General features: G+C 53.0%; 1 protein-coding gene across 1 annotated transcript; it reads left to right on the top strand.

The window, feature by feature from the left end:
- Positions 1-2,059: 2,059 nt before the first annotated feature.
- LOC138841437 (transmembrane protease serine 13-like) lies at positions 2,060-9,190 on the top strand. The gene is made up of 3 exons (XM_070042093.1): positions 2,060-2,223; positions 8,088-8,434; positions 9,111-9,190. The coding sequence occupies exons 1-3, from the start codon at positions 2,060-2,062 to the stop codon at positions 9,188-9,190; spliced, it is 591 nt and encodes a 196-aa protein (XP_069898194.1).
- Positions 9,191-17,948: the final 8,758 nt, after the last annotated feature.

Raw genomic sequence — 17,948 nt, 5'->3', positions numbered from 1 at the left:
CCAACTCTCAAACTTTCTTCTCACGACTGAGTTATGTTTTCTTACTTCTTCTCTCGTAAAAGAGAAACACCATTAACGTCTCTCACGGCCGACACGGCCAATGACTGCAGCTCAGGCAACAGTTGTAAAAATAAAGAAAATGCATGACAAAGAAACGACTGCTGAAATATGACTTGAGTAGATGCCACAGACCATGATTTGTCTTCGACGAGCTGCATGAGCTGCTTTCACGGACAGACAGACGTGAGGGTAGGAGGACGAGGAGCACTCCCCGCACTGCTGTGGGGCCCGTGCACAGCCCCACGGGAGCCTGGCTGGCCCCGAGCAGAGCCCGGCTGGCCCGGAAGAAGCGGGACTAAATGGATCACCTGGCTCTTCCACACCAGACGCAGGGGGGCGGGGAGGGCTGACTGTGCCGGGCGTACTTTCCCACGTGTTGAGAATTCCCTAAAACTAGGGGATAAAAGAGACCGAAATCAAACTTGGAAGGAAATGAATTTTAATAACTTGGTAACATTCCTCAAAGGAAACACGTGGAACCCAGGTCTGCAAGGGACCCTGCAAAGAACTCATCTGCTTCCAAAGCCAGGGACTTGGCTTTGTCTTCTTATTCTGAGGTGGGGGTGGGGTGGGTTAAAGCTCCCGTGCAGTTCATCAGGATGCCCCCGGGGTGGAGCCCTGCCCCTCAGCAGCCCCTTCTCTTCCCTAGTCTCCAGGGTTCTCCTTATCTGGCTCTGTTGTGATCTTCTCAGCAGCTTTCCGATGTGTGGACTGCCCGTCCCAGATGTGCGCCTCGCTCCTCATCCCACTAAAGTTAGCACCAGGAATGGGCGGGAATATTAGCTCAAATAAGAAGCATCTGTTTCCTTTTACTAGTAACTTCTCTTTCCGTCTCCCTTCTTTTCATTCTCCTTCCCTCCCTCTCTCCCTCTCCCTCCTTCTATCTCCCTCCTTTCCTGTCTATTTCTCTTTTCCTCTTTTCCCTCTAACTCTTCCTGTCAAGTGGTAATGAGTCATAAATACACTGGGGAAGCATCTAGGGGCTTGGTGTGTGTGGCTCTCTGTGCCCTGAACACTGGCTGTCGGCTGAAGATGTGTTTTTCTTTCCCGAGAAGGTGCCCACGGCCAGGGGCTCTGAGTAGGAGGCTCAGAGGCACAGGCGCGGAGTTTTTGCGCAGGCAAGGGCTGTTGAGGCATTTTTAACAGTTGTTTCAACTTTAGAGTTTCTCAGCTCACAAACATATTCAAACATTTCCTAGGCTCTCAGAAACTTAATGAGCTAATTCAGTATTCCTGGCTTTTGAGCTCAGGGCTCTGGGCTTTCTAGGCGTTTCACTGCTCAGCCAGCTCCCCAGCATCCCCTTTTTTTTCTTTTAGAGTATGTTCCCACTAGCTAGCAGGAGCCTGCACAGGCCTGCAACGTGAGCCTCCTATTTACAATTCCTCCACTGCTGTGGGTGAAAGGTGCGTGCTGCTGTGACTAGCTATTGGTTGGGGAAGGGTTTTATCACCTCTGCCTGAGCTGGCCTGAGGCCATGGTCCTTCTGACCTCGGCCTCCCTCGTAGCCGGGACCCTGGGTCGGTTCCGCCAGGTCATTTCCCAGTCATTTTCAGCAAGAGTAAATTCAAATACCAAAATAAGATGAAAAATACTCCGAAAGCTGTGCTTTCAGTTACCAACTCACAGCTGAGCTGTCCTCACGTGCTCCCTGGGATTTAAATAACTGCACAAGTCTATGTGTGGATGTGTGACCCAGGCCCCACAGCCAGACCTTTCAAAGGGCAGCCGGAGGAAGCGCCAGCCCAGGGTCCTGTCCTCAGGGGAAGGGAGTTAGCTGCACTTAGCTGTGACTGCCAGTCACCAGCCAATGAGAAGACGTCTATGCACACCTGCAGCACTGAAAACTCGTGAGAGGCAACCTGACTGTGCTCTGTGGCCCAGTGGTCTGTTTTCAATGTAAGTATTTTGGCCATAGTACAAGTCCTCAAGTCGGGGGTTCTGCTGTTCTTTTGCTGGGGAGATCTCGGGCTGCCCTTTGCCACATGCGGTAGGCGCGCAATGCAGACGGACGAGGTCTGTGGCCTGGGGGAAGTGGTTCTGCACGGTCACTGGCCTGCACACGTTGCGCAAGTCTGGTCCTCCAGGCGAGAGGGCGACGCAGAAGATCCTTTCCAGTCCGAGGAAGAGGAGGAGGGGGAGGAAGAGGAGGAAGACAGGAGGAGGTCAGAGAGGAGGGAAACAGAGGCAGAGAAGTCTTAGGACAGGGGCAGAATGGGCTCCAAGGAGCAGGTGAGCATTGTGCATGTAGCAGCATCCTCTGCTGGAGATGTTACAGATAGGTCATTCCTTCATTCCTTAAGAATGTGCATACTTGGCTTCCCTGCTGAGGATACAGACGGGTGTGTACAAACAAGAGTGGGCCCCTATGCCGTGAATAAAGCCCAGGCCCAACGCTGGGGCCTGTGGTCAGCGACTGTGTGCCCACATGGCTGGGGGGTGGGGAATGTCCTACTACAAGCTCCGGGAGACTCTGCGTCCTGTGTGCCAGTCCCCGGGGAGGAGACAGTAAGGTCTGAATCCCTCCCGGGCCTGAGCCGGGCCGATGGGGTAGGGGGAGTGTACTGCAGAGACCACCTTGTCCCCAGGGACCAGTGTTACCCAGACAGCACGCCCCCTCCCCCGGCTCAGAACAGTCGGGCCTTTTTGCCCTGTGCGTGAGCTCCGTGTGGGCTGTCAGCAATTTCTTCCCATTTGTCATCGCCCTTGAGCCAGGGCTGGGTTAACCGCGGGGTTTAGAACGGTGTTAGACACCACAGCACTCCGGTGACCGTGGTGGCAGGCCGTCCTCGCTGAGGGGCGCCTGTGGAGAAGGGAGGGCTGAGGGGCAGCGTGTGTGGAAGCCTGGTGTCTGCAGGCGGGGCCTTGGCCTCACCGCTCCCTGGGCAGCGTGGGCTCAGCCCAGATGGTGCAAGTCAGAGAAGGGGCAAGGCCACGTGAGGCGCTCACCCACAGCAGACAGCGACCCCTCTTCCCACGGCATTCACCCCTGCACCCAAGGACCATGCAGTTCCGGCACATTTCTTTGATACGCTTTTATTGATTTTTAGCTGTACTAAAGTTTAGGCCCGAGATGCTTTTCTTTTTCGCTTTCATTGTTTTCCTTTTTCCTAACTTCATGTGCCCTGGTCAAACTCTGCCCTCCGCCACTCATCCGCTCTCCTCCCAGGCCAGTCCAGACAACCTCCCGGCTCCATCTTCACGTGTGGCCCCTCCCCCTTTGTTAGTCCTCACCCCCCATTGGCTCGCTCTCTCGGACAGGCCCAGTTTTGCATTCCTGTTTGGTAATGGTTCGGGGGTGGGGGTGGCTCACACATGCACACACAGTACTGTAATTGGGTCCACCCTCCACCCACTCTCTCTCAAATCCTTCCTCCTCATTAGCCAACAATTCTGTTTCCTCCTGCCGTTCACAGGTGTGATGTATTTCCACACCATTCACCGTTCTCTATCCCCTCTTCTCATTCCCCCAGGTTCACAAGCACAAACGTTTTATACTCAGCACTGTGTTTCTATAATAACTGTCTTTAATCCATGAGAGAAACATGTGACCTTTATACCTCTGAAGCTCGCTCACTTCATTTAATGTGTTCATCTCCAGTTCCATTCCATCTTCTGCAAATGATCATTTATTCTCCTATTGTGAGTAGGGCTTTACATGAGCTGGTGTAGACCCTGAGCCTTCCATTCCATGCTTTCCCCACAGTCTTCCACACCCCACTTTTTATTGGTTGAGGTGGAATGTCTAAGACATTTTGCCCTGGATGGCCTTGAACCATCATCGTCCTGCTCTCTGTCTCCCACACAGGTAGGATTACAGGCATGAGACATGGTTGCTTACAGGTTTTCATTTTACTTTTGGAAATAAGAGATCATACAGATCTTATTCATCCGTTTGTAGTACAGCCACCGATGGCTTTAGTGATCTGACCTTATAACTGCACAGAACTGGCCTAAGGAATTAATGAGATAATGGGGCCATGTTTTGTAGTTCTTTTCCAATTCGTTCAGCCCCTCTTGAGTCATTCACATCTGTGTGGATTTTGTGAAGGTGGCCAGCAGGTGCGCGGAGCGCAGTTAAAGCACGAGAACTTCTGATGGCAGCGTTGTGCACAACATGAGCTCACCGAGAGGAAACAGTCTCAGGGGTCCAAACAAAGGAGAGCCGGAGAATCCACGCGATGAGGGCCCTCCAACTCCGTGCCCAAGTTAGAGAGCTGCTCTGCGCCCTGCCGCAGGGGTGGGCCCTGCGACTTCTGGGGATATGGCTTGATCAAGCATGGAGGTACCTGCTTCCTTAAATCGGCACCTATTTGCTCCAGAACTGACAAATGCTAAAACGGCAAAGCAATTTAGCTGAACAGTGAATTAAATCTGACATGACTTATTTCTGCCCATTGTTGCTTCAGGATTTATTTATATTGGTGTTATTTATAGATCCTGACTCCCATCATCAAAGACACCATCATCTTAATCATTTTTTTATGGAAGCCTGAAAGTCACACATAATACTATTTTCATAAGAAAAAAATCTCCAAGCAAAGGCAGCTAAAATGAGGTTACAGAGACATAAAGGCAAAAATGCAAGTGTTATTATCATCTTTAATTTGTGTGTGTGGGCTCTGGACCCCTTCTAGGTCAAGAGCCGTATCTTGGATGATATTAGTGCAGGACTCTTTACCCAGGCAAATGCTAATTTTCCAATGAGGGCAAAAATTAGACCCTCTCTAGTGGCTATTTTCTTTTTGTGAAGCCAATGGAAATGCAAATGGCTGAGAGCTTTTGTGTGAGAATTCTCCCCAGCTTTATCGGCTTCTCGCACCCTGGCCCTGGAATCCAATTACATTACCCACGGTCCAAAAGCAGGGCCGAGGGCTGAGCTGTGCGTGTGAGCGTGGGGGGGGGGGCTGGAAAATGAGATGAGAGGTCACAAGTTAAATTCTTTTCTCTGCTTTCTGGATGTGACCATGAGAAAGTGCGCCTTTCCTTTTACATCTGCAAAAGAATTATGAGCCTTAAAATTGAAAGGGGATAGACTTAAGCTCTTTGAGAAGTGGACTTGGGCTGAGGAGAGATGAGCACCTCCCAGAGCAGGAGCTCCGTGGTGACTCAGTTGTTTCTGCAGGTCGCTCTCTCTGGTCGGCCCTCTGGAGAGCACACCACTGGACTACAGGAATGTGCAACTCCACTGTTTTCAGGATGGATGTTTGATGTTTCCTCACCCTGGAATCTGGATGGATTCCAGCGCCTGCTGCTGCTTCAAAGTCGCCCTCTGTGGAGACCGGGGGTGCACAGTGCCGGATGGAGAGAACTCAATCCAGGGTGCTGCTGCTCTGACAACCCGAGAGTGCTCGGGGCGGGCTGGAGCTGGGTGTGTTTACAGATGGCTATCAGTAGTAATTCTTGTGGCACAAACCATCAATTAGCTCTCCACTTGCAAAATTGCACCTGGGAAATCTTCTTCCACAAACTCGTTTCACCTTTTCTCTACCCTCCCTCCAGTGACAGGCAGAGATTTACGGTTCTTAAAGACTTAAAACACCTGGGCCGATGTTATCGCTGATGCAGAATGCCTGGCAGGGGCAAGGTGGGCGCTCCAGCGAGAGGAGTTCATTACCAAGGGCCAACGTGGTGTTCCCACTGATAACCCCGCAGACCCTGGGCAGCCTCAGAAGGCAGTGGGGAGCCCGTCTGTCATTCTACGAGCAAGAGTCTCACGGATGCCCCAGCCTGCTCCCCAACCTGACTGGCATAGATGCAGATAGAGATTTCGTTCCCAGCAGTTGTGATGTTTCCAGGAGAGAGAGAGAGGCAGGCCTCGTTCACAGATCCAGATGATTCACGGGGCTGCTGTTTGTGTGGACAGTGAGTACAGATGAAGCAGCACTCGAGTCTGCTTGCTCCCTAACTCTGCCTGTGCGTTTCTAATATTCTGTCCCAGCAGCTCCCACACGCTCCATGCACCTCATTAGCCAGTTATTAGAGGGGGCTAGGTCTCACTTTGTGTGGTAGTTTGGCAATGAAGCCAGGCTTGGTGGAAAGATGTAATCGGCTGTCCCTGTGTGTGAGGCGTGGAGCGAGCATGCTCTGTGTGCACACACTGTGGAGTCGTGTATCTTCTCTTATTCCAAGCTGTCAGCTACATAGCTCAACCTCAGATAGCCGTCACCAGCGGTTTACTGGGCTGCCTGCTCTTTTCTTTTATCATTAAGATGCGGCTGTGACCTCAAAAGCTGTACTTAAGTAGAGGATTACTAAATTTGGGAGCCTGGACTTGATCCAGTAGCAGTACTGTTTGCAGGGTTGGTGAACCCACAGCTCCATCAGGGTCTGGAGGACCATGGGGTTCCTCAGCCAAGTCTTAGCCTTAGAGGGTGCGGAGAAGAAAGAGCTGGGGACCTACACACAGTCTTGCCCAGGGCCTGATTCCACTCCAATGAAGCTTGGGTATTTTTAATAGTCTGTTTAAGAGCTTTCCATAATTCTAACAAGTACAAAATCAATGAGGCAAGGGGAAATGGAATTTGAGCCCAATAAATCAGTTCATTTGTTTTTCTCCCATCTGTCTTCCATGTGAGAAAGTCTCTGTCAAGAATGGAGATGTGGAAGCCCCCAGGGAGAGGGGAGGTCCCAGGAGGAGGGGTTGCGGGGGTTGGGAGGGGGGGTAATATGGAGGCCCCTGGGGGGTGATATCTTTGTCAAAGACTGGATGGGTCCCTTTTCCTTGAGGATCTAGGTAAGTGCCATAGTCAGAGAACTTTGGACCAGAGCCCAGTTGGAGCCCAGATGGAAGCCGGAGCAGGGAGCTGAGACCTGGGTAGCTCCTGTCCTGCTGGTGAGACCTTGGGAGGCCTTGCCCCCCAGCAGGAAAAACTCTGCCCCACCAGAGGCAGCTGACATGGAACCAGACGTCCTTTAGGGAAGCATCCTGCACCCTGAGTCTGTGTTACTAAATCCTCACAGTGGTGGGAGGAGCATCACCAAAACCATCCCTGACCAGAAGGAAGTGCAGCACCTCCTATTTGTACTGACTAGAGGAGCCCTAACCGAGGCCCTGGGATAACATGGTTGGAGCCCACTGATCCTAGATAACGATGTTCATTCATGAAGGTGAGTTCTAGACTACTGTTAAAAACACCCACTTTGTCTCCTGCCAGTCTATGTTCACTGATGAAGTTGAGTTCTAGACTACTACCTGTTAACAACACCGATGGGTCTCCTGCCAGTCTTTCATGAGGAAGGGCTTGCTTCCCAATTGGGTAGGTTTCAGATCAGGGCCTCCAGATGCCCTCCTTGGCTCTGTGGGGCAGGCTAGGGAGTCGGCTTGACCCCGCCTGGCTCTATAGCACACTCCTCTCTGCCTACACACTGCACCTAAGTGTGTGTTCCCCGTGTGCAAGACCATAGGCTGTGCTGTGGGTGGATGGGAGCTGTCATCACCAGCCTGTGTCCGGGCCACATCCTACAGTAGGCCACATTCATAGGGCTCCTCCAGCAGGCTCACCTGTCAGAGGCGAATGGGTCCAGGCCCTAGGGCTCCACTCCCATCAGATCCTTGGGCTTTCGCTGGGTGGATTTCCTTGGTGATGAGGGGGGTCCCTGTGAGGAGAGTTACCCCTCCTAGGTTACTTATGTAGGGATAAAAAATAGGTAGACATTACCAGGTGCTGGTGGGTTACGCTGCCATCCCAGTTACTCAGGAGGCTGAGATCTGAGGATCACGGTTCAAAGCCAGCCCGGGCAGGAAAGTCTGTGAGACTTACCTCCAATAAACCACCAGAAAACCAGAAGTGGCGCTGTGGCTCAGTGGAAGAGCTGAAGAGCTGAGGGACGGTGGCCAGGCCCAGAGTTCAGGCCCTGTGATCCACCCGGTGTCCCTCCCCCAAAGCCCGCCCCGCCCCTTCCGTGTCCTTCCGTGTCCTTCTCCCCCAAAGCCCGCCCCGCCCCTTCCGTGTCCCCCCCCTGCAGGCCCGCCCCTTCCGTGTCCTTCTCCCCCAGCCTGCCCTGCCCCTTCCGTGTCCCCCCGCAGGCCCGCCCCTTCCGTGTCGCCCAGCCTGCCCTGCCCCTTCCGTGTCCCCCCGCAGGCCCGCCCCTTCCGTGTCCCCCCGCAGGCCCGCCCCTTCCGTGTCCCCCCGCAGGCCCGCCCCTTCCGTGTCCCCCCGCAGGCCCGCCCCTTCCGTGTCGCCCTCCCCGTCTTCCACGCGTCTGTGGCTGGGCTCGGGGTCAGGATCGGCCCTGCCGGCCGCGGCCTCCGGAGCCCTCTGCCGGTGACGACGCGCCAGGCGCCGGTGGCACTGCCGCGGACCGTGTCCCGCGCGGCACCGCAGCCGGCGTCCACGCGCTCCCCTCGGGGAAACGGTTTCCGGCCAAGGGAAGGTGAGCTTCGGCGCCGGAAGTGAGTCAGATGCGGCGGCGGCCTGTGGGGGACAGGGGTGGGACGGCCGCGGGCTTGTCCACGGAGGGGACAGGGGTGGGACGGCCGCGGGCTTGTCCACGGAGGGGACAGGGGTGGGACGGCCGCGGGCTTGTCCACGGAGGGGACAGGGGTGGGACGGCCGCGGGCTTGTCCACGGAGGGGACAGGGGTGGGACGGCCGCGGGCTTGTCCACGGAGGGGACAGGGGTGGGACGGCCGCGGGCTTGTCCACGGAGGGGACAGGGGTGGGACGGCCGCGGGCTTGTCCACGGAGGGGACAGGGGTGGGACGGCCGCGGGCTTGTCCACGGAGGGGACAGGGGTGGGACGGCCGCGGGCTTGTCCACGGAGGGGACAGGGGTGGGACGGCCGCGGGCCTTGTCTCCGTCACGTGGGCAGGTCACGTCCGCGCGCTCCCATCTGCGGAGCTGCCCTCCCCCCCCCCCCCCCGTGCCTCGGTGGCGCCCGGTGGTGTCCGTGAGTGCTGGCACGGCCTTGCATCGTGGGCCGGTTGGAGACGTGGCGTCGGTGTCAGGGGTGCCACGGACGGTGCCGGGGAAGAGCCGAGGACAGGACGGCGCCGCGCGGTTTGCGCGTGCTCCCCGTGCCCGTTGACCCCTGGCTGTCCGGGGTCCCAGGAAGGCTCACCGGGCGCAGGCGTCTGCCCACGCCGCCGCCGCCGGAGCCGAGCCCGGGGGCCCGGGAATCCCTCCTCTGAACTGGCTCAAAGGTCCTCGTCCCCCCTCCGCTGTCCTAAGCAAATTTTACCTGTTTTGTAGCGGGAACAATTTTGCGTAAGTAAAGCATAGACACTTGAAGGAAGATTCTCTCGGTGGGGCTTACCCTCCACAACAAAGGAAAACCCCCCTCCTCTGCGTCCAGTCGGAGAAGGGTCATTTTATTCTTCAAAGATGGGCCAGTGTGATTGACAGGGCCTCAGGCATTGGTAAACAGAAGCTGTCCTCTCTGAACCAAAGCAGCCATTAACTCCAAGAAGCCCCTGGGGTTTCTGCCAGGCAGTTCTCCCCTGAAGTCTTGCCCCACAAATTGAAGTGTTTCTCGTCGGGGCCCTGGCTCACTCCACAGCCATCTGCGGGCTCACAGGTGGGTCCATGGGCTGTAGGCAGAAGCCCTGGAGGGCAGCACCCCATGTCAGACTTTCTCTTGGTGTATGTGTGGAAAACACGGTCTACAAATATTTTTGCCCATATTGATTTTTCTTTACACAAAGATTGAATAAAAGATTGATCTAATCAGATCATAGTTCATTAAAATCCTTAAAACGGAAGCTGGGCATTGGTAGTTCATAATTGTAATCCTAGCTGCTCAGGAGGCTGATACCCAGAGGATGGTGGTCAAAAGCCACCCTGGGCACAAAAGTCTTTAGACTAAACTTCCCGTTAACTAGCTAAAAGTGGGGCTAGATGTGTGGTTCAAACCATATAGTACCAATGGGACGATAGGCAAGCTGAGAAAGGGAGCTTTCCATTTTAACCCCAGAGCTGCCACCACCACCACCAACAGCAAAGGAATCCTTAAAACTTTAGAACCAGTTATGGATCATCTTGCATGAACACAGTATCTGAACCAACAAGCAAGTTTATCAGAGAGCTGTTCTGCACAGCATTGAAACCAATGAACCCAATATGCTGAGCCTCATGGGTGCATTCCAGAGGTGAGCCCTGGGTGGGCCCAGGGACAGACATGTGTATTTGGTCTCTGAGGGCAACTTTTTGAAAGTAGTCAAGTTTTGTAAAAATTATTGTCATTAAACCTTATATTTAGTAAGTCCCAAGGACCTGTTTAGAAGCCCGAAAGCAGACTCTTATCCTTTGTAATCAGTCACAGCGTTCATTACTATTTATTGGTTTGGCAACACTGAAGTTTGAACTCAGGACCTTGTGATTGCTAGGTAGGTATTCTTGAATTATATCCCCAACCCTTTTCTGCCTTAATTATTTTCCACATGAGTTTCAAGCTTTTTTCCTAGGGCTAGACATTAACCCTGAACTAGCTTGTCTGTTGAGATGGAGTCTGTGGTTAACCTTTTATCCCCCTAGAATGGTCTTGAACCATATTTCTCCTAATCTCTGGTACCTGAATAGCTGGGATTATCGGTTTGTGCAAGGGGTATGGTGGGGTGGCAGCGGGGCAGTCACCAGGTCCAGTGGTGGATTTCTAATAAAGGTACTGCATGTACTTTGACCTGGAGTTCTTTTATCCTATTGCCTTTTTCTGATGGTGCTAACATTTCTTCTTGTTTTTTCACATTGGTAAAGTTATTGCCATCTCTCTTTCTCTGAGAACAGAGATGATAGATGACAAATAGATAGGTTGGGTGAGTGGGTGGGCAGGTGATTTGTAGCCAAGGAGAGGCTAACCAGTTCCTGTCTGCACAGTGAGCTCATGGAAAGCTCACCTTACTATCCTGATAATGTATGCGAGCTCCCAAGTCTGGAGCAGTTCTACTAGTGGGCGCATGGCCAGTTCTTACCCTCTGGGGGTCATTATCCTGGGTAGTTCGGAGGAAGACCTGGAGCATCAGAATGGAGCTAAAAGCTGTCAGAGGCCTGTGCTTTAGGCTGGGGGTTTGTATACACATGGCAGAAGGAAGGGGTTTGTGCGCACATGGAGGAAGGAGGGGGATGCTTTTGTACCCAGGTTTGGGGGAAGGTTCTGCAAGAACTCAGGAACCTGGGCAGAAAGGATGGCAAGCTGGCTGGTGCTGCTTCTCTTCCCTTGTTTCTTGTTAGACAAGAGGAAATGCCTTGAAAGCTGTCTTGGCTCACTCAGCCTAGTCAGGAAGTTACCATGCTAAGAATTCCAGGGGACAGTCCTAGCTCAGGGCTTAAGGGACATCTAGGCATGTGTGTCCCAGAGCAGGTGTGTTCTGTGGGAAGGATCTGAATTTTGGAAAAGGCTTCAGTGTGAAGGAAGCAGAAGCATTTCAGCAAGGTGGGAAGGGACTCTCTGACTCTCCACTGGACAGGAGGACAGTACATTCTGATTCTAATAGAGACTGTGTCAGCATCTCAAGGAGATTTCAAGATGTAAAGCGTGAACACCATGAAGTTGGTGTCCAAGGTGGTTAGAAATATTATGCACAATTATGATAAGGAACAATATGAAGAGCTCATGAAAAATTAAATTAGCTTGTAAAGTACAGATGTGAACCGAGTTCCGTCGGTTCTTAAGAAGACAGAGCAAGACCAAAGAACAAGTCCAGTGTGGAGAGGACAGAAAAGCCCAGAACATGCCCAGGACTTCCTTCAAAAGAAAATGAAGTAGAACACAGGCAACTAGAAACACAAGCAAAATACATGCCTGGATGCAGAGAGAGGTTCTGAGGAGTGAGGCTTCCAGACAGTACCTAAAGAAGCCTTCCTCCATGCCGAGAGAGCTGGGGCTGATGACAGTCATGCTCCCTCACACTAACATGCCCAGTTGAAACCCTTTGTACAGCATCTTGAGGCTAATTTTGTTGAAGGTGAGGCCCAGCCAGTTGGACTTCTGCCCAAGGATTTAAATGTATCTGAAAGCACCAAGGAGAAGAAACCACCGTAAGCTCTCCTTGCTTGTGGGTTGATTTATTACACCTGCTGTTGACCAAGTACGGCCAACAACAACCACTTTTGTTTTTCAAATCCAAAAAAATGTTAAAAACAAAAATGTAAAGTTTGGGTGTGGGTGTTTGCAGCTCAGGGCCTGCATCACCCGTGCTTCTGTTGAGACCATTGAAAGGTGCCGAGTTGTTCTCTGCTCTCCAGAAGCAGATGGTGGAAGTGGAAACTCTCCTGTGTGCTCTCGTGGGCAGTGGAAGCAGGTGGGATTATGAGTGAAATGAATCGAGCCTCCACTGTACAGCACGGAACCGAGCATTCAATCTCCCCAGTGCCCACAGGTCGATGACGTGTACAGAAGAGATTAGGCTGGGGTGGGGGGACGTTGGGCTTAAGGTTGAGGATGAAACTAATAGAAGGTGAGGGGCGCTGTCTGCATCCCATCTGCACAGAAGCATACTCTACTCTCAGAACATTCTCAGTGCACAGCCCCACAACACACGCCACGTGTGTGCTTTTCGTGAACAAAGACTCTGCCATATTTAGGGACAGAAGTCAGAGCTAAAAGCCAGGGGCTTCAGTGCCTATTGGTCTTCAAAGCCAAGGCCCTATCTTCCATGTTAAAAAGGACTTTACAGAAAATGCTCTTCCTAATGTATGTGTGTATGTAGCTGCCTTCTTTGTTACCTGAAGTTCAGGACTTGAGAGAATGTTTCTTAGGTCACAGATAAGAAATACATTGGCTGGTTGATTTTGCTCTTGAGTTATGAGCTAAGTTGCAAGGACAGCCTGCTCAAAATGCAGTTTTATTTCTCCATGCACAATACTTATCTGAAAAGGTGCCTATCTGCCTGTTTGTCAGCCACCCATCTGTCCATTTGCTGTGTGTCTAAAGCCAAATCTATCTGTCTGTCTGTTTATGTCTTTCTGTGGAGGGATGGTTGCTGATGGCTCACTGAGTATTCTGGTATGCACGTTTTGGAATCAGAAGTATATGAGAGAATAATTGGGGTTGCATGATTGAGCCTACCCAGTAACTCAGGCACAAGAATCCCAGGCAGTCCAGCAGGCAGAAATGCTTAGACCCCAGTGCTTGGTCTAGGTTTCCAGAAGACCGAGACAAGTATCAACCAGTCGGTCAGTTGACCCCGCGTTCGGGACCTGTTACTGTGGCTCTGCCATGGCTGAGATTACTCTCTGTGCTCCTGGAGAGGCCGGTGCTGGGCTAGGGAGCCTTGGCAGGCCTCACCACCTGCAGACACCTGTCTCCACACACCACAAGAGGCAGCGCAGGCTGACAGGATGAGTGGAGCCCTGAAGAGAGCTCTGCAGACATCGGAAACCCAATGCCAGAAAGTTTCGTGACGGACAGCGCTCTGAGCCACTAGGCCATCTCCACAGAAGAGGTAAGGCCCATCAGTGGGGACACCTCGAGTGCCAGTGAAGTGCTTTACCACCAACTCTGCCCCAGCGCACAGCCATCCTCCGCGAGGGCCAGGCCTCGCCTGAGCTCCTCGCACTGTGTGGCTTCCACCGCTGTCAGGGCTGAGTTGAGGAATGAGGGGTGAATCAGGTAGCCTACACGCATGTGCATACATACCACCTCCAGCAATAAACCTGGTAGACCGAGGCTATAAGTGCTACTAGGCTACACCCTATTCTTTATCTCTACCATCATTTTTTCTTTTTCATAATCAAGGTTTTTTGTTTTTTCAGTCGTGGGGCCTGAACTCTGGCCTGGGCGCTGTCCCTCAGCTCTTTAGCTCAAGGCTAGTGCTCTACCACTTGAGCCACAGCCCCACTTCTGGCTTTTTCTGCTTATGTGGTGCTGAGGAATCGAACTCAGGGCCTCATGCATGCAAAGCAAGCACTCTACCACTGAGCCACCTTCCCAGCCCCTAATCAAGGTTTTTAAAATGAAACAAATGGAGAAGAAAAAGAACGATGTAAAGGAAAGGGTCAGCTTCAAGGTCACAGCGCTTTGTCCAGGAGTCTGCACACAGCTCTGGCATCCTGCAGAGCCCAGTGCTGCCCTGCGCGGATCTCAGGGACAGGGCTACAAGCTTGTGGACCAGGCAAGGCCTCTCTGCTCAGCTCTCGCCATCCTTCCCCAAGCACAGCCCTGTCGCCCTGGTGACAGCCAAGGCCACAGGGAGCCAGGCAGGCTCCTCGCCAGTCTTCAAGCCATCTCCTAGATGCATCCACACAATAAAATTCCAGGAAGAAGAATGTCCTTCTCATGTGCTCTCTGATTGATTGAAGAACTCAAAGCTTATCCAAAATCTCCTGTCTTGCTTTCCTTTTAGAAGAAAATGGTGCCATCTCCTGCAACTTGAAGGTGATTTGGAGCAGGAAGAGAGGCAGGAGCTCCTGCCGGCCAGCCTTATGTCACCGGCCGTGTGGCAGTTGCTCCACCAGGTGTTGGGAGGGGAAGTAGTGGGAGTGGACGTGCTGAGGGAGCTGCAAAGTCAAGTCTCCGGTGACACCGTCCTTGGCTGGCCCGGCCCGGCCCTTTGGAGAGCCAGGGTTGTGCTCTGGATGTGAGGCGTTGCATGGACAGAGCTCCTCTCCCCCATCATCTCAGGAAGCCAAAGAGCAATTTCAGAGTCCACACAGGGTCAGCCTCTCCCGGTGGGCAGTGGGTCAGAGCCCCGGCCTTCACGAGCAGCAGGTCCGGCACTTGCAGCGTGTGCTGGGACCCTCATGGGCTGAGGCTGCCCTGGAGGGCAGGGAGAGGGCCAGCCTTTCGCCATTACCATGATCTACTTCCCAGCTCTGTTGCTATTCTGTAAGGAAATGATCAAAGCTCACAGGGACCCATCATCTAGGAGTCACCTGTGGTGCAGAAACTGAATCCCTATCTAACTTTCATATTCTGCAAATCCCATTAAAAGGCTGCTTAGCATGTACTGCTAAAACAGAGCACGTGGAGGAGACCACATTTGTTGGTACTGGCGGATCCTTCCCAGCTTCTGGGATTCATATTTTTTTATTCCAAACTCAAAGCCTATGGGTCACCAGAACTTTATCACTCTACCTACTTTTCTTTTGCTTCCAAAGACCTACCTCTATTTTGGGTGCCAGTAGCTTATGGCTGTCATCCTAGCTACTCAGGAAGCTGAGATCTGAGGATCATAGTTCAAAGCCAGCCCGGGAAGAAAAGTCTCTAATCAACTACCAAAAAGCTGAAAGTGGAGCTGTGGCTCAGGTATTGAATCAGGGTGGTTATTACACACTGTTGGTTTTTCTGTTGCTTTTCTTTCTCTTTCTTCTCCCTTCCTTTCTTCCATCCATCCATCCATCATCTTTTAACAGTGATGAGAGAAGGCTAGCTGGTGACTACTTTCTTTAGGATTACTTTTGTGGAGTGGGAGGAGAGGAGGGGAAAGAAAGGGAAAATAGGGGAGATGAGAGGAGAAGGGAAGGGAGAGAGGAGAGATCTATGTACCTGGCCCTCTGAAGGCAGACCTTAGCACTTTGCAGATATCTTCAAGCTTTCCTGCCTAATCTTGCAATAAAACAATCCCACCTCTCTTGAAGGAACCTGGGAAGAAGTGACCCCTGGGTGACCCTGCACAGACCCAAGAAAGGCCTGGCGAAGCCTGACCGAGAAGGAGGACAGTCCTGGTAAGCTCAGCTCCTCGGTTGAGGGGAAGGCGTGGAGTGCACATTTGGCCTGCAGAGCTGTGCGCGTTACCACACCCCCCCCCGCCCGCCCCTCCCAGGCCTGCCCCTGCCATCGTTCACTGCCCAGCGGCCAGGCAGGATCCCACCACTTTGCAGGGGGATGGAGCTGCCATCGTGGCAGAGACGGATGGCATATTTATTAGCTTGTCAAGTCCTCCCCTGTTTATGGAAGGCTCACCCAGCTAAACACAACAGTCTGCTTCGCATTGGCTGCTCCAAGGCCCCGTGGAGAGCCTCAGCAAAGTGCTTGATGAGGCATAAAATGATGATTAATTAATTTACTGCTCAGTTGATCATCACACTGCGAGGTTTATGGTTCTCCCAGCGGTCAGCCCTGGCTCTGCCGTGCATGGCCACGGCTGCCTTTGCTCTGACCTGAGCTGGGAGCCTTCTGGGCTGGGGAAGGGGGTGGAGGCGTCGCTGAGTCTCCGCAGACCCGGGAGGGAGTGGGCCCGGGTGTGGTGGCAGACGTGCTGCGGCAGCTGCTCATTAATCAACACGCACTTGTCCTGGGACCGCGCCGGCCCAAGGCGCCGCGCCGGCCATTTCTTCGCCGATGCTGGGTGAGCTCAGTGCCGCTTCTCCTGGGCCTCGTCCTCCATCTCGGCAGGCCGGCAGCTTGCCGCTCGCCATCCTTCCTCATCCCCGCAGGAGACCAAGGTCGCTCATCACTGTGATAGGAGGACTCCCACAGCCTGCACACTGCGGGGCCGCGCCTTCCCCTGTGCCGGGCAGGGCTCAGGCCAAGCGCTCTGCCGGAGCATTGGCACCACGAAGGTCAATGCAAGGAGGACTTGGACGTGGGTTTTCTTTTCATAGTTCCTTTCCTTGTCTTTAACTTCATTTGGCTCCATTTGTTGCATTTTAAGATTGTGGGAAGTTTAATTCTAGGTAAATTTCCAGTGCTATTTCCAAAGAGAATCTCTGCACTGCCACAGGTACCAGATGGACAGGTTTGATGCAGAGAGCTGGGCAGTGTTGGTGGCCTGCTCACGTGTCCTCAGCCCACCCAGAGAGCAGAGAAGCCTTACCAGGAGCCACAGCAGGGGCTCCTTGTAAGCAGGATTGCTAAAGACAGCATGTCTGGGAAGGAAGGGTAAATTCCATCGCAGTAAGACCACGCCCCAGGGGCCTAACTTCCTCTCCTTGGAGTCCACCCCCAACTTCAAGATTCTGCTATCCTAGCTGTGTCCTAGGCTGAGGACCTCTCCCTGGACACAACCACCAGGAGACGCCAGACCTAAACATAAGAGGGGGGGTCATGCCAGAATGGGTGTCCTGTGTCCCAATCTCTGCTCAGGTCGGGGAGGGAAGATCAAGTATCCAAGGGTATGAAGGCTGTCTGCACCTTGTCAGGTGGTTTGTCAGCCATGGTTATAGGGGGTGGCCTGGGGGCTGCCCCAGGCCACCCTGGAGACATGAGGGCCAGCGTTGAGGCCGAGACACGCTCCCCTCCCCCTGCTGCGGGTCACTCGCTTCCCTTCTATGGCTCTGTGCAAGACCCCTGACATCACTAGGATGCTTCTCCAAGGTGACGGATGTCTGGCCCCTGGACTCATGGCCCACAGGGCAAGGCCCGATGAAGAAGAGCGCTCTGTGAGTTCTTACACATGTGACACTTTTCCTTTTTCAGAAATTAGAATCAGTTGGTCAGACCCTCACCTGGGTAACTTGATCATTTTAGAGCACGCACAAGCATGGCCATGATTTTAAGGCCAACCCTAATGTCATCCCCGAAGGGCAACTGAGCTGGGGCTCAGCCACTGCTTTCCGGTAAATGAGCCCACATTTCACACCCCAGCGGCACAGCCCCGTCTGCTCTGCACGCTTTCCTGAGGATTTCTCTCCTGCCGACTGTCAGCAATGTGTCCAGGATGTTTGAGCTAATGAACACCATATTCCCCCCTGAGCACAAATAACTCAGTTCAATAATCAGGAGTTGATAAACACGTTCAACTCAGAGCAGTTTTAAGAAATTATTTTTGCCTCCTCTTTTCTAGAATTCCTCAGCTTTTTTGTAATTCAGCATCATAGAATTCAGCTAAGCATCATGTATCACGAATTTGTACAATCCTCCTTCCATTGGCCACAGCCAGGCATTGTGAAGTGCACCCTGTCACACACACACTCATACTCTGCCCAGCTGCCAGGGTGAGCCGTGCAGTGGAGCTGCCCGCCCCCAGCCCCGCAAGCTGGAACCCTGGGACCGCATTTCCCTAGAAAGCTGAG

The sequence above is a fragment of the Dipodomys merriami genome, unplaced genomic scaffold (assembly GCF_024711535.1).
Source record: "Dipodomys merriami isolate MVZ:Mamm:240054 unplaced genomic scaffold, mDipMer1.0.p SCAF_32, whole genome shotgun sequence".
In the NCBI taxonomy this organism is placed as follows: domain Eukaryota; kingdom Metazoa; phylum Chordata; class Mammalia; order Rodentia; family Heteromyidae; genus Dipodomys; species Dipodomys merriami.
Note: the sequence above shows the minus strand (reverse complement) of the source record. Positions and strands in the feature narration are given on the sequence as shown.